Source organism: Curcuma longa, unplaced genomic scaffold (genome assembly GCF_044706935.1).
Source record: "Curcuma longa cultivar G26 ecotype Majalengka, Jawa Barat unplaced genomic scaffold, ITB_CL_G26_1.1 contig_28533, whole genome shotgun sequence".
Classification (NCBI taxonomy): Eukaryota; Viridiplantae; Streptophyta; class Magnoliopsida; order Zingiberales; family Zingiberaceae; genus Curcuma; species Curcuma longa.
In genome coordinates, this window is record NW_027433738.1 from 1 (window position 1) to 25,509 (window position 25,509).

At 37.1% G+C, this 25,509-nt stretch overlaps 5 protein-coding genes across 5 annotated transcripts; 1 reads left to right on the forward strand and 4 right to left on the reverse strand.

Annotated features, from left to right (window-relative positions):
* Nucleotides 1-790: 790 nt before the first annotated feature.
* On the reverse strand, nucleotides 791-8,843 carry LOC141819298 (glutaminyl-peptide cyclotransferase). Its single transcript, XM_074706639.1, has 11 exons — nucleotides 8,547-8,843; nucleotides 7,560-7,616; nucleotides 6,862-6,897; nucleotides 6,121-6,185; nucleotides 5,695-5,758; nucleotides 3,312-3,429; nucleotides 3,143-3,240; nucleotides 2,690-2,760; nucleotides 2,264-2,291; nucleotides 1,319-1,373; nucleotides 791-1,189 (listed from the first exon to the last, which is right to left on the reverse strand). Exons 1-11 carry the CDS (start codon nucleotides 8,841-8,843, stop codon nucleotides 1,089-1,091), a joined length of 990 nt encoding a protein of 329 aa, XP_074562740.1. The 3' UTR covers nucleotides 791-1,088.
* Nucleotides 8,844-10,896: 2,053 nt separating this feature from the next.
* LOC141819297 (receptor-like serine/threonine-protein kinase ALE2) lies at nucleotides 10,897-15,563 on the forward strand. The gene is made up of 8 exons (XM_074706638.1): nucleotides 10,897-10,999; nucleotides 11,643-11,726; nucleotides 11,807-11,893; nucleotides 12,059-12,430; nucleotides 12,515-12,787; nucleotides 13,040-13,426; nucleotides 14,425-14,665; nucleotides 14,897-15,563. Exons 1-8 carry the CDS (start codon nucleotides 10,897-10,899, stop codon nucleotides 15,561-15,563), a joined length of 2,214 nt encoding a protein of 737 aa, XP_074562739.1.
* Nucleotides 15,564-15,927: 364 nt separating this feature from the next.
* Nucleotides 15,928-16,904, reverse strand: LOC141819299 (uncharacterized). Its single transcript, XM_074706640.1, has 2 exons — nucleotides 16,547-16,904; nucleotides 15,928-16,174 (listed from the first exon to the last, which is right to left on the reverse strand). The coding sequence occupies exons 1-2, from the start codon at nucleotides 16,902-16,904 to the stop codon at nucleotides 15,951-15,953; spliced, it is 582 nt and encodes a 193-aa protein (XP_074562741.1). The 3' UTR covers nucleotides 15,928-15,950.
* Nucleotides 16,905-18,917: 2,013 nt separating this feature from the next.
* Nucleotides 18,918-21,557, reverse strand: LOC141819301 (uncharacterized). The gene is made up of 10 exons (XM_074706642.1): nucleotides 21,275-21,557; nucleotides 21,111-21,170; nucleotides 20,993-21,040; nucleotides 20,781-20,913; nucleotides 20,637-20,713; nucleotides 20,191-20,286; nucleotides 20,030-20,100; nucleotides 19,810-19,900; nucleotides 19,600-19,732; nucleotides 18,918-19,282 (listed from the first exon to the last, which is right to left on the reverse strand). The coding sequence occupies exons 1-9, from the start codon at nucleotides 21,530-21,532 to the stop codon at nucleotides 19,622-19,624; spliced, it is 945 nt and encodes a 314-aa protein (XP_074562743.1). The 5' UTR covers nucleotides 21,533-21,557; the 3' UTR covers nucleotides 18,918-19,282; nucleotides 19,600-19,621.
* A 403-nt stretch (nucleotides 21,558-21,960) lies between these two features.
* LOC141819300 (transcription factor MYB30-like) lies at nucleotides 21,961-23,783 on the reverse strand. Its single transcript, XM_074706641.1, has 3 exons — nucleotides 23,636-23,783; nucleotides 22,732-22,861; nucleotides 21,961-22,459 (listed from the first exon to the last, which is right to left on the reverse strand). Exons 1-3 carry the CDS (start codon nucleotides 23,766-23,768, stop codon nucleotides 21,961-21,963), a joined length of 762 nt encoding a protein of 253 aa, XP_074562742.1. The 5' UTR covers nucleotides 23,769-23,783.
* Nucleotides 23,784-25,509: the final 1,726 nt, after the last annotated feature.

The window sequence follows — 25,509 nt, forward strand, 5'->3', positions numbered from 1 at the left end:
GTCGCTCGATCGTATTGGACGGGTAGCGGAATCGGAGCAAAAGAGGGGAAGTGGTTTAAATCGCCATGGAAATCTGGCGCAGAGAGAGAGAGTGAGATGGGGAATTTTGCCTCGTTTACTTTTCACTATTTACGAAGGGTTGAAAAATAAAAAAAAATAAAAAAAAAAAGATTTTTATAATTTTTCTTTTCCTTAGGAAAGATATGGGTTTGAAATAAAAGACAAATCTATTATCAACATCATAAAAAATAAATATCTAAATTATCAAAAATAATATATATATATATATATTTATAAATGAGTTTCTACCGATGTAATAGTAATTAAGTGTGACGATTTCTTAAAAATATATTTAATTGGGAGAAAGAAAACAAACCTTTTGATAATTCCATTAAGGTCAATCTTTTCAAGTCAGACTTTTATTTATTTATTATTTATTTAAAATCTAAGTATTTGAATTTTATCCGATTAATTTTAAAAGCAAGTAGAGTTCTCCATAAATTCAAAATATAATTTATACGTATTCAAAAAACTTAGATTTAGGATTAGAAGATTGACGATTAGGTTATGTTCACTCGAGGAAGATTGTTTACATGAGACCTCACGAGGAAGGAAGGAAATGAAAATGAACGAAGTCAGACAATACCCTTCTGCATCGTGATCAACTGTAGTTTCTCGATTTACCTCCTCACAGATGGTCGTGAGATCGATCGTATGAAACTGCTAAGGTGGCAGATTCCACCTTTTTTTTTTTTGTAGAAATGAAAATGAAAATAAATAAAATGCTTATCAAGGTATTTTGCTTAAGAAGATAGCCAAAGTTTGTCAACGCTTGACTTTGACCTCCTATCATAAGTCTACATCTCTCTTCTTCACTATCTCACACATACTAAGACGAATAGAGACAATTTATCAAAGTCAATCTCTAAATGTTCATCCTCTACTTTTAGGATTAGTCGAGCGAAAGTCGAACACTCTACCGGAAACTAAAATGATCGTATCGATAGTTATGTTGATCGTTGTACCTCTCGAAAAATGAAGAGCATTACCTCGAACAAATTACGTTCATCTTTGCAGGTAGCAAAATCTCATGATCTGATGCGACAAAGGTCTTGGATCCTTCCATTTAATCGACCAGTAACTGGGCGAAGCTTGATCTGATAGAGCTTCGGCCATAACTTACCTGTCACTGGTGAGACGAGACGATAGAGAGGAGGAAGTATGTTAAACATGACCTAATTTATGTAATAAAAGTAGTTTTCTTTCAGAGAAAAAAAGGTCGAAGCAGAAGAAGAAACAAAGTTATACGCAAATTTACCGAACAAACGCTTGTTTTCGTCATCCCAAGCAATGCCATTCAGTACATCAATGCCCTGGGAAAGTTGTAAATTAGATTAAATAAAAAAAGAAAGAAGGAAGGTGCACCAAGAATTAGGTCTGAGAAGCATTTTGCTTTTTTGTTTGAATTGATATAAAATTGTGTTTGAATTGTCGTAGCTTCATTGTAAGCTATAGTGATCAACCTGTACCACCCAGTAACTAGAGCCTTGTTTGATCAACAACCTAGGGAACCCTTCAATGTGTCTCTGCTGTTGAGTCTAGATCTTGATTCAGACCCAAAATATTAGTGTCATTTCAATGTGGACCTTAAGGGTAAGTTGGATGGTTTAGACAAAACAAAGTTGAGATGATTCGCTAAGTCTAAGGCAAAACTATTATATTTAAAAACATCAAGAACAAACTGAGTCTCAAGCTTAATCTAAGGGGTCAAACTCAAATGTGCCACATGAATCATGTTTCCTAATTTAATCAGGTCATTTACCTTATACCAAGACCGTTACGGAGTATTCAGGTCATGAACAAAAAAAATACTTTCGTTCCTCGTCTAAAAAATATTTTAGCTAATACCCCTTGGATGCGCAGTCAATCAAGCAATGTTGTGCACAAACTAGGCTGGAAAGTCCATACCTAATCCCATAAAAGACCTTCAGAGTTGGAGTTTGCCAAGTAAAAAAATGCAAGTCTCTTTAGGCTACCATATACTTTTTCACCAAGTTATTTTGGGTTGTTGTAATGGTAATCGAGGTTCTAGATGCTAAACCCAGAGTGACCTAAAACCAGGAAACATAGTAGAGCTTTCCACCAAGATGAACTTAAAGCTTGTTGAAAGGGAAAAATAAGTAGGCGTGACCTCGCAAACGCACAAAATGTAAATCTACAATTCAAAGGTAGAAATAAAGGGCAACATAAATTAGGAACTCACAGTGTATCCGGATCTCATCAATCCTTGCCTGTTGAAAACATCACAGATTCAATTTCAATGTAAAGTAAATAAAATAATGATGAATGTTAAGAATACACACACAAAATAAAAGGTATAAATTGATCCCTTCCCAATAGGCTTAAAATAACGTATAGTTTATGGCACGATTAAACTTCGCCTTGACATGGTGTCCGTTAGGAGACTTGAGTTCAGTTGCATGTTAGTAATTGAAACAATGAATCCTTCTGTAAGTTAATCCATGTTTTAGGCTTGGGATATGATAGTCTGCCTGATCACATGGGAGATTTTGACAGATTGGTTTTTTCACAAGTGATTGTCTGGTCAAACTTAACAATCTATACCAATGTTTTCAAGTTTAAAATTCAAAAAATCTAATAGAACAAATCATTTGATGAAATCGTGTACCTTAATTCATGGAGAGCAATCCAACTTAGTACCTTGCCATCTTCGTGTGATATTCTAGCTATGCAATCTGTCTGCACCATGCGGTGGTAGTTAACATTTCTGTATACATTTAGTGGGACTCTGGATGTGCTTAAGTAGTGTTTGAAAGAGAATAAATGATTTTCAAATTAACAAAGAAATGAAAATGAAACTCCAATAATATAATTTCATGTAGTTGATGACAGAAATAATAAAAAAAATTGTGAAAGAAATAACAGCTTGAAAATTAACACAAATGCCACAAAATACTAAAACTTTATATGCTTAAAATGCTTAATTTGGAGTTGGTTCACAATATCTGTTGGAAGAATAATAATATGTCGGTCATGCGGATTCATATGAACGAGTAATTTCAGAACAAATTAAAACAAAAGATTATCTACTACAATTATCTGAAGGGGAACAATTGCACACCTGCCAAACATTTGCCCATACTTCCCCATCTACATATTCCAACTCATTAAGAAAAGGAATTTCATGATCATTATATTTGACAGTTACTCTTCTAATTTCTGCAGAAATTAAAAAAAAAAGAAAATCATAATCAATACAAAAATAACATAATTGTATAACTACTACAAACCTTTCAAAGTCTGGGGATCAAGATGATACAAAGTGGAAGTTCCATCGGTTGCATAAAGGATTTTGCCATCAGTCGCTAATCCCCAACCATCACTCATAGGATGAGTAAACCTATCCCTCTGCTCCATCAATTGTGGAAAAATAATCTTTCAAAATTGATAGCTCACATATATACAATTCTACATGCAATAATGTAAAGTCAAAATACAAATGATTTTTCACACAATAGAAATGATTATTTTTACTTACTTTGGCACAACTATCTATGGAATTTATGTACATGGATATGGGAATTTATGCACATGGATGTATGAATATATGCACAATGATCAAATATGGTAATCAATTGTGCACAAGGATGTTGTGTCAACCAACCAATTGAGGAGTTTTGAAGATTGTCTAGTACATTGGCCAAAAATTCTACTATTTCTTTCAACCAAATGGCCAAATACATCCAAATTTGATGCTTCTCATAGATATTTTGATTAAGGAAATGTTTGAACAGGGTATCTTGCTGGGATTGTGAAATATTGCTAAGCAAGAGTAAGCCTTTCATCAGAATTTAGCAAACTCACACCTAAAGAGCAAATGGGTTGATGATTCATCATTCAAGGGGTTGAAGGTGCATAATAAAGTATGTCCAACATTAAATCTTGCATAGGAGAACTTTTAAATGTGGAGTCTAACCTTTCAAGATGATCCAAGTGAAAATTGGCATATATAAGCTATGAACTAAGAAGCATTAGTTCATCTCAGAATTTTCCTTTACTAGACAAATCAGGTTGCATATCCAATAAGAGCAAAGGAAAGATCAAGTGAAGGGTCACAGGACATTCTGCTGAAAAGGAGGATGATTATGGTTGTAAGAGAAGCATTGTTGGAACTTTGTGAAAGGATGTAGCACATGCCAGATTGATGGAAAAGGTGGAAGAGGCTGTGATATAATAGTTGTATCTCTATCCACTTATTAAATCAGAAGGGAAATTGATTTCCAGGAACAATATCATGTCCCATTTTCTTAAAATGAAATACAGGGTCTAGCATATTTGGTAAGTTACTAATGCTAATACTAACCTTTGTCTTATGTTGTTCTCATGAAGTTGAATTCCTATGCATATGGTCAATCTTACTCAGGCAAAGCCAGTATGTTCAATCACCTAGAACAATTCTAGTAGTACAGGTCAAAAAGTGAATAAGATTGCAGAGTTATGGCTCTATATCACTTAGTTGTATCCATTTGGATTGTTTATTTTGTAGGTTCTTTTCAGAACACAGTTAAAAAAAAAAACACTTTTACAAAGATAGTCTCCACCAGTGGGTCATTTGAACAAGGTTAACCTAGAATAACAGGGACAATAACAAAGGATAAAGATGATCCATCTATGGGTTCATTTGTTTCATGTAAAAATGCATTTACATAAAATATTCTTTAGGTTTTCTAGTATTTAGACTTTAGCATAATGTAAAACCGTGGCCAATGAAATTTTTTTTGTCAGTTAACAAAAACAATGTGGAATTTTTGAGGGAAAATAGCTTCCAATCAAAATGAACAGATGTTATTTTCCCTCACACAAGTAATTATCTCCTCTCTCCCCTCAAGCCTCATCCACTACCTCCAACCCTTGTTTGAACGTCACATCAATTCTTGTTGCCTCCATTCCATTTGTCCCCGTCAAGCACAAGATTGCACCCTCAGTTTCACCTCCTGCTCGCCCTCACACCTCTCCATTTCACGTGCCCACCAACCATGATATCAATGCTCCCACTACCTCAACCTCACTTGTGTCCAAGTTTCATCTCTCTAAGCCCGACATCTTTGCCTCCTTTAGATTCCAGAAATAGACCCCTTCCACTGATGTTGAGCAACTTCCATGATAAAAAAATGTTCATTTTGCCAATTTTAGTCATGGAAGGAAATGGACCAAAGAAAGGGAAAACATTTTCTCTGTATCATAGCTAAACACAAAAAAAAAACAATTTTCCCTATAGTTCTTCTTAGAAAATATTTTACACAAACAAATTATTTTACACAAAACAAACAGACAAATAGATATATATATGCCGGAAGGCATGATGAAATATTCCCTTTGCTTGTATGTGTTCATAGATCTACAAAACATGTTGGAACCTCTCAAGTGCCCTTGTACGTGTATCAAAGAAGTTCTACAATTTTGCAAGTCATACCAAGGTAACTACACTTTCTGGAACTTGTACCAATTATATAATGTCCATATGTCATTGGTATAAAACATATATTTCCAAAACAGAAAAAGGAAGTAAAAACTTCATATATCACATCATAAGCTACCATCAATGTTTACTGAAAATTATCTTGGAAAACGAAGGAAGAATATATGAAAAGATCTAATTAGTGAAGAACAAACCTCCCTAATGTTATGTCGATCATAAATGAAACCTGTTCTTGTTAACCAGGTAACTTGGTACAACCTGTGTAGCAAGAAAATAAAAACAAACTAGTAGGATTGTTTGGAATAAAATAAGAAAACACAAATGAGAATCAAAGAATTACTTGACTATGAGATTTGTCATTTAACCAACAACAGAAAGCGCTATCAACTTATGCCTATTTGAGAGGGAAATATATCGTATTGTATTGTTGTAGTATATACTTCACCAAAGGAAACTACAATCCATGTATAGATAGGCTTGAGGCCTAATAAATTATCTGAAAATATAGTCATGATTTCTAATCCTACGACTAATTAATTAATAAAATAGCTTATTAGTTCAATCACTCTACCCCCAAGATGTAACATAAATAGGAGTAGCCAAGAAAATTGATTTGTAACCTTTTTCCAAAAAGAGTGAGACCTTCCCCAAAGAAGGACCCATCCATTTGATGAGAAACCATAACCTGAAAAACATGAAATAATAGATATTCTGTCACTCATTCAGAAAAAACAGAAACAACAGTTGATCACATGACTACTAAATTTACTTTTATTTGCAAAAAAAAAAAATCATAGATTTAATATGGACATTGCACACTGTTGATAAACAAACCTAATGCACAAGTGTCCATCTAGCTATGCATAAGGATTTCGATTTCATTAGACCAACGATAAGGACGATTCTGTTATATCTAGCTATCTAAGGCTTCATCCAACAAAAATTAATCTACACTATATGAATAATTGCACCTCTTGCAATTCATCCCATTAGATGAAAAACTTGAGACCATAAATCATCATAAAATGAGAAAGTTGAGTTGTTAAAGAAAACACACACATGCACATCTAATGCAATTAACCACACTGGATGAAAAAGTTGAGTATAACTTCATCATGAAATGAAAAGTTTGTGTTGTTAAGAAAAAACACCAACACACATATCTAATTCAAAAATTGACCATCAATAATATAAACCCAATAATACTTGAAGGAAGACATCAAGAAGTGCAGCGGTTGAAAAGGACGTTGAAGGAATAATGGAATTAGATAGATTAGATTCCATTGCCAAAAAGAATACTAAAATAAATGCAATAGCAGTTTAAATAATGAAAATCCATGGATAGTGTAATAGAGGATTACCTTCCCAGTTTGCAGAAGAACTTGTCTGACTGATGACTGGACACCACAAAATATAACAAAGGATTCATTAAAAAATAAGAATTAAACAAGTATAGATAATAGTCAGTTGTATTCAATTGATGTCAGAATATCAGCATAACATTTTATAAATGGCATCAAAAAATACTGAATCCGTGTAATTATAAGTTTTATATTTTCTCCACAATGGCTCAAAACAAGTGAAATAGATCAAAATAAATGATGACATCAAATTAAACACAACAACAATTCCTATAATTGTCAATATTAACTAATTCCTATAATTGCACAGAATTCTGTTCCATAGAAACTAAGAATTAAGCTTGTGAGCTTTTTGAAAATGTTGGTGGTTATTTTTTGACAAATAAGTTCATCAACTTAGTATATTAACTAATTAAAAGATACTCTGCATTTTTTTGTTTTGAATAATCCTATAGCTTTTTTTAAGACTGGGCTTTTTAGTATTTAAACTCAAACAATCAAGGTAAAATATTTAAGGGATATCATAAATTACAGAGTGCAGCACAAAGAAGGAATGGGGATTGTGGCACCTTTTGGGATAGAAACGAAGTTTATATGGTCCATGTAGCAAATACCAATGTAGAGAAGATACAAAGGAAGGCAAATGCAAGGACAACTTAAGCTTTATTATGTAGGACTCATAATGAAATCTAGCTTACTTTGTGATAGAGGCCAGTGGACTCAAACAATGTTTCATTGCCTCCATAAACAAGACCCTGTGAAGATTTAGAAAAAAATTTCACATCAAGCCCATATAAAAAATTGAATGCAAATATGAAAAAAAAAGTGCCATAGAACAATGAATAAGAAAGAAAATGAGCTAAAAACAATAACTGAAAAGTAGTTTATTCTTATCACCAGTTAAGTTTTGAAAATCAAATAAAAATGTAGCACCACACGACAAAATGATGGTAGGAAACATAATATTCACAATGAACACATATTAGACAAAACAAAAATAGCACGCCATGCACATCCATAATAGCTACTGATGAAACCATTTATGTTACTTTTTCATCCTATCTTTTGGAAATACCACTCAGTTTACATTGAAAGATAAGCTTAAATTTGGAAGAAGAAAAAAAATGCAAACTTTAATTTCCAGGAATTGGTACAATTTAAGTCAAGAGTAAAATAATTTCAAACAATTGAAGAATTTACAATGTTATCAGAAATTTCAAGTTGAATTGCAGAATGCATGATCCGACTTTGAAACAAAACAAAACTCTGGAGTTTTTAATATCGCAAAATTATAGGAGTAACCAAGACAGGAATTCAATCTCCTGTAATTTATTATTGGTGGTCTTTATTTATATTTCTTCAATAGTATACAAACTTTGTTAGAATTACAAGTTTGCTGCCTCTTCTATAATAATGTAGCAGCCGACTACTGCATTATTTTATTAATGTAAACTGCAGACTGAAGGAATAAGTCCCTGGCACCCTGCAAAATCAATCGAACTTCAAGTTCTAATTATGATCCGAACTTTATCTTGAAATATCCCCACGAGTCAGCGATGCCAAGCATAAAATCACAAGTGAGCCAATCAAAATTATAAATTACAAGTGAAACATCATCAAGCATGCAGCTGAACTATACTAAGAACAGCATCAGAGAAAGAGGATGAAGGTGAGCCGGGTCTTGCCTGGGTGAAGGCATCAGGGTCGTGGGGGAACTCATTGACGATATCAAAAGTGTAGAGCTGAGCAGAAGGCGGAGGCGCGATGGGAATGCTCATCCACTTCCAAGTGATACAGAGGAAAAAGAGGGCGGGCATGGCGACGATGGCGGCGGGAAGTGAAGATCCTCCACTCCTGCAACAGCAGCGTTTGCTGCTCTTGGATCGAGCGGTGGCGGCTGCGGCGACCGACCCAGGAGCCAGCGGATTCGAGGCGGAGAGATTGGCCGTCGTCGGAGGGCGCTTCGGCCGCATCCGGGTCATCCCTTGTTCTTCCGACTTCCGAGTCAATTCCCAACTCGTAATTAATAATTAATAAAAATGATTTAGAAAATATTTTTTATAATTAAAAAATGATTTTTTTCCCCCAGTGACGTCAAATTGTTCGATTTTCTATTAATTAAAATAAATAGTCACCAAAAAAACTTTAATTGCGTTAAAATAACTATAAAATAAGACGTTGAATTTTAGTTAAATATATATTCAAATTAAGAGGTTAAATATATTTTTATAATATCTTTTAAAATGTGTTGAATTAGTTAGTTAATTTAATTTCTAGTGTAACTTAATTTGAGTTAAATATAATGCTCAAATTATAAGAAAATATTTTATGATACTCAATTTTTAAATATTTCAATTTAATATGTGTCTTAATTGATTAATTATTTTTAAATCTCCCCACTCATTCTTTGTAGGAAAGTTTTCAAGATGCCCCCTAAAGTTTAATTGTTTTTTAAAATGCCTTCAAAGGTTTATTATTGTCAAAACTCTCCTCGAAATTTACGGAAGTTCGGTTATTTTTTTTAAGAAAAAGATAATTCGGTTAATTCGGTTCATTTCGGTTTTAAACACAATCGACTCCACGATTAAATAAAAAATATATAAATTTTAAGTAAAAAAAATAAATCTCTAATTTATTAATAAAATTTTTATAATATTTAAAAATTTCGGTTAATTCGGTCGAAAACCGAATTCATCGAGATTCGACTCGGTTTGTTCGGTTTTCAACAAATTCGATGTTCGGTTGGTTCGAAAAAAATTGATTTATTCGGTTTTCATAACAAACTCAACTGTGCCAAAGATATCATAGTATTTGACATGAATTTACCTTCTCTCGAATTTCATCACAACAAGAGGGATCAGGGGTTGCCCTTGCGCGACCACTCCGATGCCTAAGTATGTTGACATTGCGAATGCATATCTTCCTCCCTTACAGAAAGCTTTATATATGAGCCTAAGGAGCTGTGTCACATCGTGAGTATGGTTGAGGTCCCCTCATCGGTATGAATTTATCAAAATGCATGGTATATTCAGAGTATGTGTCCCATCCTTGACTTGTATCTGAGGGATCATATCACATACATCTGTCAGAGCGTTATCATAATTAATTACAGAGATGGCAGGAGAGACATTCATAACTGCACAATGGGGGGGGGGGAGGAGTGGTCTTTCAAAGAACAGGGCAAGGAGGGTTGAAGGGCATTGACTCGGGCTCGGAGAAGAAGAACTCGCGTCAAGGATTCGAATCGGCCTGCCGAGCCGACTCGGTGGTTCGGAGAGTAGGCAGAAGTCTTCCCCTCGGAGGATGTCAGCTTGCATGGTGACGAACTTCCACTAGATCCTTGATGACTCGCCCGACTCGACTAGGAGATCAGTATGCCGGGGGATTCGGCTCGAGTCAGCCTTTATGAACCACCCTGAGTCAGGATCGCTAAGCCATTCTCGGACTTGAATCACTACGATCCGATCCTCGCGACTATAACAAGAATCAATATACGAAACATGAGCATGATAAAATACATAATATAGCTAGAGTTGTGTCGATAAATCAAACACCTTTAACGTCGTATATTTGATAAGAGTGTTTGTTTTAAGAAGGATATCCGTCGAAGAATTTCCAAGATCGTAATCAAAATAAAATCCATTCTTCGTGCCTCTTTGATAATTGCTAAAAGAGATGGGGTGTTTTAAGAAAAGAGAGAAAAATTTAGAAGGTCTCTTTGGTGATTACCAATCTTTGAAGAACATTTTGAAAAAAAAATAGTGAAATATTGGACCGTTTCCAAAAATTCCGTTCTCTGTATCGGAAACGCCTCCCACTGTCCGTGCTCTCTTTCTAGTTCCAGAACTCAAACGCGAGGCGAGATCGAGCGATCGAAGATTTCACTGGCATTAAGATGCCAGTCGGCAACGCCTAGGGTTTCCACGTCGGCGCTCCACTTACCGAGAGCCGCCCGCCGTCGGCGCCCAGGGAGTAGGCAGCGAGGATGGCGGCGATGGACTTGAATGTAGCTCTTCTTCGGTATCTACGGTGATAATGGCGCCCGGTGGTATGCTTCTCTTGGCCATATCTTCACGCGGGAAGATGCATCTGCTGGCGATCCTTGCGCTTGCCCTCCACTTGAGCCCACTTTGTCTCGGTATTCTTCTGGAACTTTTCATTTGTCTGTCTTTGTTTATCTGTTGGAAACATTGAAAATTTTGGCGCTTGATGCGCAGTGGTCGGATTCCCACATGGTCCCTTTCTGTTAGCTTCATGTTTTCATTAAAAGTCTGAGAAAGTTGCCAACTTGTTGGAATTCTAGGTTTGCCGGACCTGTCTGTTTGAGCGTTCTACTGTGTACTCGCTTAGTATTCGTTAGGGTTTCAAAATCCAAAATTTGGAGTGTAAACATGACTGGAAAAAAGTAACAGCATGGTGTAAAGGCATCTCATTGACCACAGTTTTGACGAGAACGAAAGGCCCCCTACATGAAAGAGATAGTTAACCAGCTGATGATCAACCTGTTCTGGTTTAGGAAATTACCAAAACTCTACTAAGATTATTCAGTTGCCAACATGAATAATTGAATAAACCCATTTCAGTCTTTAACCTGTTTCATTGTAGTACTATGAAATTCTTGTATGCAGAGATTTTCTCTAACCTGTGCATCTATCTTCATAAATTCGAGAAATGAGGCCATCAATATCTGATTTTGAGCTGGTAATGTACAGTTTTAGCTGTACATCCTCATTATTCATATATTCCATATCAATGTACAGCAATGAACTACTTGGGACAAGGGTTAAGCTCAACCAACCCTCCTGCAAACAGAAAGGGAACAATTAAACCAGTACCTGTCCCAGATTTTCCTCCAAATCCTCATGGTACTCCAGCTGACTTAGTTCAACTTCTTTTTAAAACTTCCTTGTCATATCAAATATGTAATTGGATTTTCCTACTCCAGTAAACTCTCAGGATGCTATTCCAAAACATTACCACAGTGATTCTCTCGCATCATCACCAACATTATCTACTCCTTGGCGAGGTCAAGGTTTGTGATCTATTCACTTATTGTTGTTTGTCATGGTAACTCAGTCTTATACACAGACACATGGAAGGTTGTTTTTTCAGCTAAAGCTTGTGTCAATTTATACATCAGCTAAAATATCAATTCTACTGTGACTTTCAGAATAACTTGAATGCCATTCTTTGGCAGATTGTGATGAAGTAATATGTTCTGAACCGCTCGTGCCAACTGCAATTGGTTCACCTTGTGATTGTGTGATGCCTGTTCGAGTAACTATTGATTTAGGGGTGCCTCCGTATATATTTTTTACACATATTACAAAATTTGAATTTGAGATGGCAGCAGGAACATTCTTGAAGCAGAGTCAGATAAAGATTATGGCTGCTGTTGGTCTGAAGGAGAAGGAAGGAACTACTCGTGTCACTATATTCTTGGTACCGCTTGGTGAGAAATTTGATACTACGACAGTTATGCTTATTTATGAGAGACTTTGGCAGAAAAAGGTGCCCATCAACAAATCTATATTTGGTGATTATGAAGTAATATATGCTCATTATTCAGGTGCAACATTTTTCTTTCATGGGGAATACTAAATTATTAATCATATCACATTTCTTCTAACCGATCTTTCAAACATTGTTTTAGGACTTCCTTCTTCCCCACCATCTATGCCTAGGGGATCTACTGTGCTAGGTCCTGATAATGATGGAAGCTACCAATATCCCCTGATTGCAGTTGTTCCAACGAGCAAGTTGAAGAAATTAAATGCTGCAATCATTGCAGTAATTGTAGCATCCTCATTCATTCTTATACTAGCTTGTTCTGGTATTATCCTTTTTATCCTAAAATGGAAAAATCTTGGACGACAACCTGCTCCTCTGGGCTCTACAATCACCCAATCAGTAACTAGAACATCTGGTAAGAAAATATTTGAACGTGTTTTTGCAGTATCCCTCTTTTATCTCTCTTCCATACATGCTTGAAACAGAGAGTATTATTTGTAAACTGTCTTGGCCTGCAGACGGTCATCATCCTTATATTGCAGACAACTTTCTATAGTTTCTTTCAGATTTTCTTCAATATACCTATTCCACATCCTGGTGTTAAGAATTTTTTCTTCTTTACTTAATCTTGATCCACTTATGCTAGCGTATTAAATTCATAATGCAGGCATTAAATGCATGGTGCCAAATAGCATGAATAACGCACCTTCTGATTCCATCGTTTTGGCTATGGCTTCTTGCCCACCTACATTGAAGGTATTTTCATTAGCTGAGATTGAGAAGGCTACAGAAAAGTTCTGTTCAAATAAAATATTAGGGGAAGGAGGTTTTGGATGTGTTTACCATGGGACTCTGGATGATGGAAGTGAAGTTGCTGTTAAGCTGCTTGGCAAAAGGAATCAAAATGGAGAACATTTCCTTTCAGAAGTAGAGATGCTTAGTCGACTGCATCACCAAAATCTTGTAAAGTTAATTGGCATTTGCACTGAAGACAATAAAAGCTGTCTGGTTTATGAGCTTGTACGAAATGGAAGTGTTGAATCCCTTCTCCATGGTATGTAACCGAAGACCTGCTCATAGAATAGATTTTCCAAACTCGTGCTCATTTTGCTCTCTTATCTTTACTAAATTGCCCGCAACAACATCTTAATGTCCACTTTATGACTTCCTTCAGATGCTGATATAGGGAAGTGAAAAGAACAGGGTGTACACATCTCCCTTTACTAAAGGTGCAATAGCACAATGAATGAATGCACAGATCATGATAATTATTAACTAAAAACAATAGTTATTTGATTTCAAACAATAAGGTGGAAGTACATCTAGATGCTAAGGTATTTTTTATGGAAATAGTTGATCTTCCATTTAGAGGTAAAGGTAGGATTTATTGCAAATTCCATGAACTAAAAATCAATCTTTATGAGAAAGATTGTCTCTAATCAGAAAATATTTGCAATTTCTTATCAATGCTGATGCCTACTTCAAGGGAAACTCAACATCCACAATTAAAAAAATTATGTTTGTTGACTCTTACCCAATGAATATGATAAGTATCCAACATACATAGTTATGGAGAACTTGTATTATTGTTTTTAAGGGAATTCTTACTCCTTTAGTTTGCTCCAATACACTTTTTGTTGGATGATTGACATTTCAATGAAAGTATATGCAAAGACTGAATCTGTAATTCCTACAACATCCTTCTCTGATCTGCATATGATAATTTTTATTGCATGTTCCACGTTGAGGGTATTACGTGTCAGAAATTTCTTCTGTTTTGTTACAATCATGGCAGCTTAACAAAAGCAGAGAAATCCTAAAAAAGCTACTGAAAGCTTGTAGTTTTTTTGTGTTTTTATTGAGTTCAACATTAAAGGTACTGGCTTAATATTTTCAGAAAGTTTGATATCCTTCACATGGTGACAAGCATTTGCCTTTGAGCTAGCCTAAAAGCACAATTTTGTTTTCTGAATCAATTGTCAATATCTTTCTGCCATCCTATTTATATAATAGTTCCATGAAGAACATGGTCACTGACTGCTGTTATTGCAGGTCATGGCAAGAAGAAAGGACCCCTAGAATGGGATATTCGGGTCAAGATTGCACTTGGTGCAGCTAGAGGCCTTGCGTACCTACATGAGCGTGCCAACCCTCATATTATACACCGAGATTTCAAAGCTAGTAATGTACTACTAGCGGAAGATTTCACTGCCAAGGTGACAGATTTTGGTTTGGCTAGAGAAGTATCAGAAGGTAGCCAACATGTTTCAACTAGAGTCATGGGAACATTTGGGTGAGAATTATCTCTAATCTCTTATTTAGCATTTTTTTATCAATTGCAAGAGATGACCAGGTGAGTTTTGCGACAATTTTTGCACAACTCTTTTAGGTTTTCTGTGACTTCGGATGGTTGCCTCTTCTAATCCTCATACATACCATGTGATTGCTTTTGGCTAGTTTGGTCCCTTTTTTTTTTCTTGCAGCAGCTATGAACTTTTCCTGATTTAGGATTGTGAGCTTTCAGGTATGTTGCGCCGGAGTATGCAATGACAGGCCATTTGCTTGTTAGTAGTGATGTATACAGCTATGGGGTTGTGTTGCTGGAGCTTTTAACTGGTCGTAGGCCTGTCTACTATTCCTCATCTCATGAGCCGGAGAATCTTGTGACATGGGCACGCCCTCTCCTTGTCACGAGGGAAGGAGTTGTGCAAGTCATGGATCCATCCTTGCATGGAAGATGTAACTTCGAAGATGTCGTCAAAGTTGCAGCCTTAGCATCAATCTGTGTTCATAACGATCCGTCTCAAAGGCCATCCATGAGCAGAGTTGTTCAGGCCCTGAAGTTGATACGCCATGACATGGATGATGCTGATTCACAAAGCCAGAAAGAGTCATCTTCCGGGCAGGAGCATGACTACGGAGGAGATTTGGAAGCTGAGACCAGCTGGTGGAGCCAGGCTTCGCCGCTGTCCTACGGGCATGGTTCTCCCTTCGTCACCATGGAGTACAACAGTTTGGACACAATGGATCAATCGCGGAGGATACAACTGGATTCAGCATCGGAATCAAAGCACAGCAGATCTGCTCCTTCAAGAATAAGCAAGCAAAATACCTCCCTCTATAACTTGAGAAGAAATGTTAGCAAACATGGACACCTTTGTGCAAATCATCATCGCGGATCGAGTTTTTGAAAGGCAATGATACTCATTCTTACCCCCTTTTTTTCATATCTTCTATTAACTTGTACAGATTTGCGATAGAGATGGCTATGGCCAACCATGTCCTAAGGAAGAGGTTGAGCTTTAGCCCAAGGACTTCTTAGTTTGCTTTGATTCATTTCGTATGAAATCCTTTTGTTTCGATGATTCATCCTAATCCATTTGCACCTCGTATGCTTTATATATCGGTTGAAGTTGTCGATATACATCATCTTATCTTGCAAGAACCTTTAACATGACATGAATAAGTTGTGATTTCAACCAGTTTGAATCAGCTACATGGACGTAGTGCATCATATTATCGATACGAGTTGTAGTAATTTTCGGAGTACTCGATATGATGCAACTAAGGTTTCTTCATCATTGTCCCTGAATCTGGTTTCTCCCGATGCGGCTCTTCTTCTTGTTACTTAGAATTCTCAAGCTCTGCTTCAAGATATCGATCTCTCGGTCTCGTTTTGATGCCTCCTGTTCCATTGCCTCGACGCGCAACTTCAGCATCTCCATTGTGTCTTCCTTATCCTTCAGCTCCCTTTGGAGTCGCTCGATCATGTCTCGTTCTGATCCAAAGTAAAATCTCTCCCCTACAATGCAGTGACCATCATGCCCAAGATCATCATAAGCTAAATAACTATGTTAGTGTTACCTTGTTTTTTCGATTTCATTGCGGTCCATTAGCAACGAAAAAACAGCCTTGGCACGACGATAGAAATAGAAAACAACGAAAAGTTTTCAAATGGAACCGTATAGGGTTCGGTGGATCGAACCAGTCGATCCTCACCCCCTCTCTCAAATGAAGTGTAACTTGGCTCTTATCACTTAGGCCGAAAGGAAGAGTTTATATAGCTGAATACTTTGGGGGCGGGAGATTTTAAAGGTACTAAATTATAGGGGGTGAAATGAAAATTTCAAAATTTCTAGGGGCAAATGGAAATTTTGTTAGTTTCATACGTCACCTTGTGGGGTCCTTTGGATGAGCTCGTCGAGCTCGGTCTTGATGGCGACGTAGAGCTGCTTCCACTTCCCCGCCACCTCCTCCGGCCGCGCCGCCGCCGCCGCCGCCTTTTCCTCCTCCTCCTCTTCACCGCCGCTCGCCGTCGCCTTCTCTTCCTCCGCCTCCTGCAGCCGCCTCCGCAGCCGCGCGGCCTCCTCGTCTAGCTCCCGCCGCTCCGCCTCCCACGCCTCCTCCCTCGCTGCCGCCGCCCTGCGCGCCTCCCGCAGCTCCTCCTCCCGCTCCGCCACCTTCCCCCGCAGCAGCTCCCGCTCCGCCGCCCCTCGCCGCCGGTACGACTCGCCACTGAGCACACTGCCCATGGCCTCTCTCCCGCCGTTCCGCTTCCCACGCCGCCGCCGCTGCCCTGCGAGCTTCCCTCAGTTCCTCCTCCTCGCCGCTACCTTCGTCCGCAACAGCTTCCCACTCCCCCGCCCACCGCCACCAATCCGACTCGCCACCGGGCTCTCTCTCTCTCTCTCTCTCTGAGCACTAAGGAAGGAACAGAGAAGAGATGAATAACAAGGTGCATGAGATGTCTCCCTCCAACCCCCTTTTATCCTATTTAAAGTGATCAATTTAAGATTTTTATAAATTTTCTATTTAAGATAAAAGAAATCCTCAGCGACGAACGACTAGGCCAACCGTAAACAAACAACTAGACCGAAGTTAACTCAAGCATCTATCGCCTAAAATAGTCCACCAAACTACTACAGTAACATATTAGACCTAAGTTGACTGAAGCATCTAATTTCCTGATTTACCATAGATGATCGTGAAAGATATACATAATGAATTCCACCTTTTTACTGAAGGACAAAGGCACGTATTAATTTACTTGATTACAACAACTATGTTCCCGGGGCATAATTAAGTTGATTACGACGGAACAAAATTGTTGAAGTGGACAAAAGTCGAATCTCGACGAAATCTGAGATAATATCCTCCTCTAGCGTGACCAATTACACTTTCTTTATTTACTTCCTCACATATGATCGTAAGATTGATCATGTAGAACTACTGGGATGACGAATGTTATCTTTTGCTGAAAAAGATATACAAATAAACTACCTAACTACCACTAATTACGACTGCAAGGGCAGAAGCATGTATTAATTTACTTGGGCTTTAGCCCTGGACCCAATGACCAAGATCGAAAGAGAAGAAGGTAGATGACAACTATCAATATTGTTAGGGAAAAAAACTTAATAGTCCAGGGCTTTTTTTTCCATCAATTTTGATGCCACATACATGAGTTTAAAATTATTAAAAATATTTATTTTGAAAGATATAAACTAAGAAAAGCAATGTAACTCAAAAATTTAGCATCACCCAACATTTGACTAAATCGACCAATCTAAAGTATGAAAGATCGATCGATCGAACCGAATTGCTCAGTCGGAGAAAGTATGAACCTATTCTTGCGCTTCAATTTTGAGATAATTGACTTTACCTGCTCTTGGTTTTGGTATTTTTCCCTTTGGATGTCTTCTTAGGATTCCTACAGTGATGGGGACTCAAGCTTGTCCTATAATTTAAGGGCCACAACCATCATGGACAGACCTAGAAAGAGGGCTCCAACATTCCTCTTCCAAAATTTTACATTACATATATAATTCGATCATGAGATTCTAATGTCTTTTCGAATAATTAGGTCAGTCATTCTTCAATGAGAGTCGATTTGAAACTTGGTTTCGGTACGAGAGCTTCCAATGATCCAATTCGATCCGATAAGAGAAGCCTTCAACCTAAGATATGCAACCTTCTAGGGTTTGGTTTCATGTTTTTGTTTTTGTTAGTCCACATTGCCTCCTTTTCTATTTCAATGAAGTTTAGGAGGACTAGCAATAGATAGGATACAAATGATTTTCACACATGATACATCTTACAAGTATCTAAGTGTTACATATCGATGTATCGTATTCGTATACTAAACGTATATCGCAAAAAGTGATAGATGTCTACACTAGATTGTAGGGTTGATTGAGTTACACTTTTGTTTTATGTTTTAAAGATAATTTAGCATTGATAAATAATTCTCTCAATAATAATTGTATAGATCTAAAGGACAATTATACAATAGTCATGGCCCATTGTGTAGATCAACCATATGCTAGATTTAATTCAATGATTATTTTGTGCAAAATGTAGATCTCCTAAAAATAATGGAAATTGAATGCAGGGAGAAAATAAATAGTACAATGAAATGATGATGAGTAGGAATAACTATTTAAAACAATTAATTTGGATAAAATGAGGAAAAGTGATATGAGTAGTTTATCATTTACTATCCTAAAGTTTCATTTAGTCTCAAGTGTTTAGTCAATTAGAATCACATCTAATTGGACTAAAATTATTTTCAATTGACAGGAAGTATTTCCAGTCAATTTGAATCACTTCACTGAAAGTCACTGACAATCGACTGATGATGATCGATGAACACTGACTCAGGAACTTGATCTATAACACTAACAAGATACCAAAAACACTTGCTTAACCAAAACTTAACATCTTGTGATGGAAAAGAAAAGAAGAGTTAAAAAGAGATTAAAAGTCCAGAAAGGTTGTAGCCTTGTTATGTCACCTGAAGCAAACTGATGAAGTCGGTTCGTCCTCGTGTCAGTAGATACACCGCTCGCCTGAAATGTGTTGCTTGCATAACAGGATTTTTCAATCTGACAATTGCAAATCTACTTCCATACTGTTACATCAGAAAAACAAAGGAAACAATGAGATTATTGTGAATCCAAACATGAGATATGAGTTTATAACAATGTCGAGTGTCCAATAGAGGTGTTAGTGTCCGAGTGTCAGTAGTTGGCACACAGGGACAAAGGGGTAGATGAAGAGTTCAAGTATCAAAGAAAGAGAAGCATATGATCAATTTCCCTAACAATTTTAGTCAGAGATGGATGCTAGCATGATAAAAGCGAATTTGAGAGTGAAAGAAGGTAACAATACTGCCAGAAATGCTAAAGAAGAGGTATAAATTCATGTGCCAGTATTCTAACCGCATACCTTATAGAAATAACATTCACATTCATTTGTTTTCAGAGCTCAGTTGTCTTCCGAGCAACACAAGCCCTATTGTTGCAAATGCAGATAGAATTGTCGATGAATAGAATAACACTAGAAGAGCTCCTCTCAGTGACTGATCATAAAAGGCATGGAACAAATTGAACGTCAGGACCAATTCTTACCAAAAAATCCAAATTCAAACTAAATCACCTTTGCCAATAGCAATGCATTATCATTTGCATATTCTAGAGAGCTTTCTGGTATGCTTTGGATGCCTTGACTTAGCTGCCATGAAATAACCCTAAAATTAAATCCATAGAAGTCAGAAAAACCAGTTAGAATCCTGCTAACTACAATTCATAATAACTCTTTAATGGTAGCAAATGAATGGAGTTCACACAAGGAGCATCATCGATGTTATATACTATACCCAAAAATAAGACCAATTCCAGCACCAATATAAGCCTTGTCAGAAGTCAATGCAACCTGTAATTCACCAAACTGCAAAAAAAAAAAAAAAACATTAGATTGGCAGTCTTTGCCAATTGATACATATATACTAGATAGTTAGATTAGCAACATATAAGTTACCTTAAAAGTCCTGGTTTCTGATTTAGATTTTTCAGCTGTTTTGATGACAGGAAATCTAGATAGCTGTTTGCCAGTCTTAATCATCTCTGTGGCAATCTGAAGAAATTCATCATGAGATGTATCAGTTTGAAAGGTATACTACAATTCTTAGTTTCATCTTTAACAACTAGAAAAACATAAACAATGTATCCACTTGCTTCATATAATATCAGAGAAGGATGACCATGAACTTTTTTTCCCATGATTGACTGAAACGCATCAGGAGTAGCCACAGATTTTGCCTTAAAAAGCTATTTTGCAAAGAATAGCTACTCCTGATTCCATCAAAGAGCTTGTTTCTTACTTTCAAATGGGAACCAATTATGGGCTCAAGAAACAGAATTCTGATAAATCATGTTTTCAATGCTAAAGGTACGAAAACCTCATTAGATTGATCATTGATCGACCTTTTGCAACTCTCCATCACCGTATTGCCCCATCGCCTGAAATCTCCTTCCAGACGCTACCAACCGTTTGCCAAATGCTGCATCCAACAGAACACATACTTGGTAAAGGTTGAACGAAGAGTAAACAATGACTACAGTCCATACATGCTTTAGCTTTCTCTGTCAAGAAGCTATCCACTGATGGCAACTGCCTGGCGAGGTGATTGGACATCGAAGTATCAGCTTGTTCCCATGCTCTTGAAATATTCAGAAGCAAATTCCCCAACTCTTCGCCACACTGAATCAAAGTTGGGCTGAATCGAGTTACAAAGTGATGGATAACAAAAGCAAGAGGCATCCACCAACCATGTACTTGCCTCATCCAAGATAGGTCCGTTCGAGAGATCAAAGGCCGCATCATTCAACTGAAAAGAGATAAAAGTGATGCAGAAATCCCCACATTATGATGAACGAAGCTAAATTGGGCGATCTTACATCAAGACGGAGATCGCGAGGGAGCTTCGACAGGTAATCCGGAGGGAGAACGAAGCTATCCTGATTTAGGTCACCAACCATCACAAAAAGGCGAAAGAAAAAAAAAATCCATCTTTCTGAAAACTGAAATCCCGATTGAATCAAAATGGGAAATTATTCGTTACAGCTAGGTCACGGAGGAGGGGGAGTAGATCCTCATCGTCGCCTCCTCCTTGTCCGTCTCCGCTGCTGTCACCGCCGCCCGATTTAGCGAAATCGGACTCCGCGAGGGCGAGGCAAGCGAGGGCTCCACGCCTCGTGGGATCATTGCGCCACGGGAAGGATCGGTCGAGGACGCCGTGGGGGATTGGGAAGCATGAGGACAGCGCGAGAGAGGAGCGGAGCGTGGAGGGAAGAGGAGGAGAGACGAGCAAAGACGCCATTTTTACTCCTCGCTTCTGTTTCTGTTCTGATGCGAAGCAGCAGCCGTCTTTTATAGTGCATTTGAATTGTTTTGGTTCACAAGTTTTTCTGCAAAGCCCTATCCATTTCCTTTTATAGTGTTCATTTGAATTTTTTTGGTTCACAAGCAAAAAAAAATTTTTTTTTTTAAATGCAAAATTTTCTCTCTTTTATTTTTTATAATGTAACATTTCTAAGAGGACTCGAATCCAGAATTTCGTCCAAATTTCGTCCGACTAATCTTAGAGATAGAGATCCCTGACCTTGTTCATTAATTCATCTATCAAATAAATTCAGTGCACGATGAGATTATATGTATTTATCGATAATCTCCTACAATCTTCTCATTATCATCAACTTTTCGATCAAATTAAAGATCTAACTGAATAACAAGTTAAATTAAAATGTTTCAGATTTCGAGCAATTCGTCAAAGTCCCCTGTCTCCATGAACACCCGCAACCAAAAATCTATTCCATCATCTTCTTTGCCGTTCGACGAGCAGAGCGATGCCAATGAATCATTCCGAAAGGGGTCATTTTCGGCAAAGGATGCATCTAGCCATAGGCTATCCTCAATATCGGAAAACTCACACGAAGAAACCGTAGTCATAGCCTCTTCTTTGACATCTACACTACTAGTTTCACTTGCTTTGTTGAACAAATTGATGTCAGGGGTCGAGGCCTCACTGAAGGACTGACTCGGGGACGCGGGACCGTGACTCGGGCAATCCAATTCTGGTTCGATTGGTTTAGTTTCAAAATCGGACTTTGTTGCATTGGCACGACACTTGGGTCTAGAGGCTTGCACAATTTGATTCGGTTCGACTCGCTTCTTCAAGTGAGTGTGCCATACATTCTTGATCTCATTGTCTGTTCTTCCAGGGAGCTTTGATGCTATGGCCGACCACCTGACAACAAAATGACAGAATCAAAGTTGTGATTAAAATAACTCTTAAAATTTTTGATTTCAGGATGTTGAACAGTGTGCTAGTTGTATTTTAAATCAACTTGAAAGACTACAAATTCTTGGTAAATCCAAACCAAGAAAGAATCTTTTGGATGCTTTTCAGTTTTCACTATCCTATTACTCAATTCGACTTCGCGATATCTATCACATTCATCTTCAATCATCAAGCAATATTCGTCTCAATTAGTTGAGGTCGACTATAGTAATACTCACTTGTTGCCAAGAATCTCATGCAACTTGATTATGGTCTCTTCCTCCTCCTTGGTGAAGTTCCCTCTTTTGATATCCGGCCGGAGGTAATTCATCCACCGAAGCCGGCAACTCTTCCCACACCTCAACAGCCCTGGAGTTATCAGAATCAACCATGTCACAAACTTGGTTCTTCAGAAAACACTTACACTGAAACTGAACTGTTTTAGTATCACAAACTTTCGAAGTTAAAACCTTGTATTAATCTTCAAATTAAGTATCACTTTCAGTTTACCAAACCAACTGAAACTTCGAAACCTTGTGTTATTAATCTTCAGATTCAAAGAACTGAAACTTAAACTGAAACTGAAATGTTGAAAGAAATCTTGTATTGATTGATCTTCAAATTCAGAAACACTTCACTTTACCAAACCAACTGAAACTGAAACTGCAATGTTTTCATATCTTAAACTTTTAAGTTAAAACCTTGCATTAATCTTCAAACACACTGAAACTGAAACTAAATTGTTTTCATCTCAGAAACTCAAGAATACTGAAACTGAAACTGAAATGTTTTCATCTCAGGAACTCTAAGTTGAAAGAAATCTTGTATTGATTGATCTTCAAATTCAGAAATGAAACTGAAACTGAAAGGATTTCATATCTTAAACTTTTAAAGTTAAAACCTTGCATTAATCTTTAAACACACTGAAACTGAAACTAAATTGTTTTCATCTCAGAAACTAAAGAATACTGAAACTGAAACTGAAATGTTTTCATCTCAGGAACTCCAAGTTGAAAGAAATCTTGTATCGATTGATCTTCAAATTCAGAAACACTTTCAGTTTGGCAAACCAGCTGAAACTGACATGTTTTCATCTCAGAGACAAAAGAGCAAGCAAACAGAAGGCACATATAGAACAAGTACCAGCTTGTTTAGGCAGAGCTCTCCAGTTGTCATGGCCATGCTTCTCTATGTAAGAGACGAGCAGCCGGTCTTCCTCCGGAGTCCATGGCCCCTTCTTCAGACCCATCTTCTCACAGCAAGGAGCCCTCACCATGTTGCAGCAAACAACAAGTTGAACCTCACTCTAAACTTCACAAACAAGAGAAAGGATATGCTGCATATATATATACAAACAGTTGGGAATCATTTGGTGGGCTGCGATCTCAGTCATTTTTAAAAATATATGCTTTTTTGTTTTTGCTTTTTGTTTTGTGTTTTTTCCCTTGAGAGGGAAGAAGTCTTGGGATTGGGTGGAGATTAGTCAAAGTGACAAGAGGCCACTCGATTGACAATGAGTCTTTGGTTGGTAACACAGAATGACTGAGTGCAATGTATGATGGAAGTTGACAAGGATAGTAAGTTCTCTTGTTTGATTTTCAAAAGGATAATAGTTTTTGATTAATCGATCCCTCCGTTCTAATATTCTATCAGAGAGTTATCGGTATTTATTAAAGCTTTTCGTGGATCGAATGACAAAGACAATGTTGAAAAGAGGATTTTTTTTTAAGATGGAAAGGAACTTTTGATTCGTATAGTAGTGGGAGAAAAAGAAAGATTTCTCATTCTTTGACCGTAAAGGGATTAAGTGGAACAAGATTGATCGAGTGATAAAGTTGTGGAAACACTTTCTATTTTTATATTTTAGATTTTGATCTTATAAAATAATAAATGGCTAAGAGGTCAAATAGATTAAGTGGCAAGTAGCTAAGAGGGTGGATTGTTGAATCGAGCACAAGTTACACGGGTAGAACCGATGGCAAAGTCATTGGGTCGATCATGCCTAGTTGAGTTGAACAAGATGCACTGAATATACACAAGTTATACTAAACAAGTCGAATGAGCTATAGTCAAACTATCATAAAGGTAGTTAGACCAACAACTATTGACTTCGTTGGGTTATGCAAGCATGATGAATCAATTGCTATACACAAGTCAAAATAAGTGACAAAAAAAATATTATTTATTATTTATTATTTATAATACTCCTATGAACTCAATATAAAAAAAATATTTTATATTTTATTCCATTTCATAAATCAAATGAAAAAGAAAACTTATTTCTATCTTAAACTACGAAATGCAAGATTATCAATTTAAGGAATAAATAATTTTTATCACTAAAGTAACATTGACCAGAATCATAAAATAGAAAAAAGGAAACGTGTCCACGCGGCTTTGTCTGAAAATCGTAATAAAATTATGTTTTTTTTTAATAAAACACACGTGTTGTCGTTCTCTATTTCTATCAATTTTTACTTGTTCTATTAGAGTGTATTTTTGTCCCTGGATAACGATGTCGCGTAGGACATTCAGATTGTCACCCAAGCATCTATGATTCGATCCCTAGTTATAATGTATTTGCAAGAATTTTCCTCCAAATGGGGAGCGTAATCAAAGGATGTTGGACGTCTGGACTGGCCGCTGTATGCACTTCCCGATTTACTCTGATAGTCGATGGGAAACTTCCGTGGGACCGGACCGGCCACTCTCAGAAATAGTCAATCGGATTAACTGAGATTTATCATTTTTTATTAGAGTGTTAGTCTTACTCTATATTATAAAAAATTATTTCTTTAAATTCATAATTGTTAAATTATACAATAATAATTTTATCGAATCTAACACCCATTGATCGGTTAGGATTAGTCGCTTGAGCCATTTGGTTCACCACTCTTAGCCAGGCACCGGTTCGGCTCGCTTGCCGGTTGACCGAGATAAGGACTAAACCGGCTCAAAACCCAAACCACTATGTTATTGGGCCTTTAATGGGCTATCCGGTTCGGCCGCAGAACTAG

What these genes read in the sequence shown, in the direction of transcription:
- LOC141819301 (XM_074706642.1), bottom strand. Translation starts at nt 21,532, where the DNA reads ATGGCGTCTTTGCTCGTCTCTCCTCCTCTTCCCTCCACGCTCCGCTCC. An exon ending in GACAGAGAAAGCTAAAGCAT is followed by an intron (nt 20,714 to 20,780) that starts GTATGGACTGTA and finishes TGTTGGATGCAG; the next exon opens with CATTTGGCAAACGGTTGGTA. An exon ending in GGAATTGGTCTTATTTTTGG is followed by an intron (nt 19,901 to 20,029) that starts GTATAGTATATA and finishes ATTTAATTTTAG; the next exon opens with GGTTATTTCATGGCAGCTAA.
- LOC141819298 (XM_074706639.1), bottom strand. Translation starts at nt 8,843, where the DNA reads ATGACCCGGATGCGGCCGAAGCGCCCTCCGACGACGGCCAATCTCTCC. An exon ending in TTCTTCTGCAAACTGGGAAG is followed by an intron (nt 6,186 to 6,861) that starts GTAATCCTCTAT and finishes CATGTTTTTCAG; the next exon opens with GTTATGGTTTCTCATCAAAT. An exon ending in CTCACTCTTTTTGGAAAAAG is followed by an intron (nt 5,759 to 6,120) that starts GTTACAAATCAA and finishes CTTGCTACACAG; the next exon opens with GTTGTACCAAGTTACCTGGT.
- LOC141819299 (XM_074706640.1), bottom strand. Translation starts at nt 16,904, where the DNA reads ATGGGCAGTGTGCTCAGTGGCGAGTCGTACCGGCGGCGAGGGGCGGCG. An exon ending in CATCCAAAGGACCCCACAAG is followed by an intron (nt 16,175 to 16,546) that starts GTGACGTATGAA and finishes ACTGCATTGTAG; the next exon opens with GGGAGAGATTTTACTTTGGA.
- LOC141819300 (XM_074706641.1), bottom strand. Translation starts at nt 23,768, where the DNA reads ATGGTGAGGGCTCCTTGCTGTGAGAAGATGGGTCTGAAGAAGGGGCCA. An exon ending in AGCTCTGCCTAAACAAGCTG is followed by an intron (nt 22,862 to 23,635) that starts GTACTTGTTCTA and finishes TGATAACTCCAG; the next exon opens with GGCTGTTGAGGTGTGGGAAG. An exon ending in CATGAGATTCTTGGCAACAA is followed by an intron (nt 22,460 to 22,731) that starts GTGAGTATTACT and finishes TTTTGTTGTCAG; the next exon opens with GTGGTCGGCCATAGCATCAA.
- LOC141819297 (XM_074706638.1), top strand. Translation starts at nt 10,897, where the DNA reads ATGGCGCCCGGTGGTATGCTTCTCTTGGCCATATCTTCACGCGGGAAG. An exon ending in TTTTCCTCCAAATCCTCATG is followed by an intron (nt 11,727 to 11,806) that starts GTACTCCAGCTG and finishes TTCCTACTCCAG; the next exon opens with TAAACTCTCAGGATGCTATT. An exon ending in TGTTGAATCCCTTCTCCATG is followed by an intron (nt 13,427 to 14,424) that starts GTATGTAACCGA and finishes CTGTTATTGCAG; the next exon opens with GTCATGGCAAGAAGAAAGGA.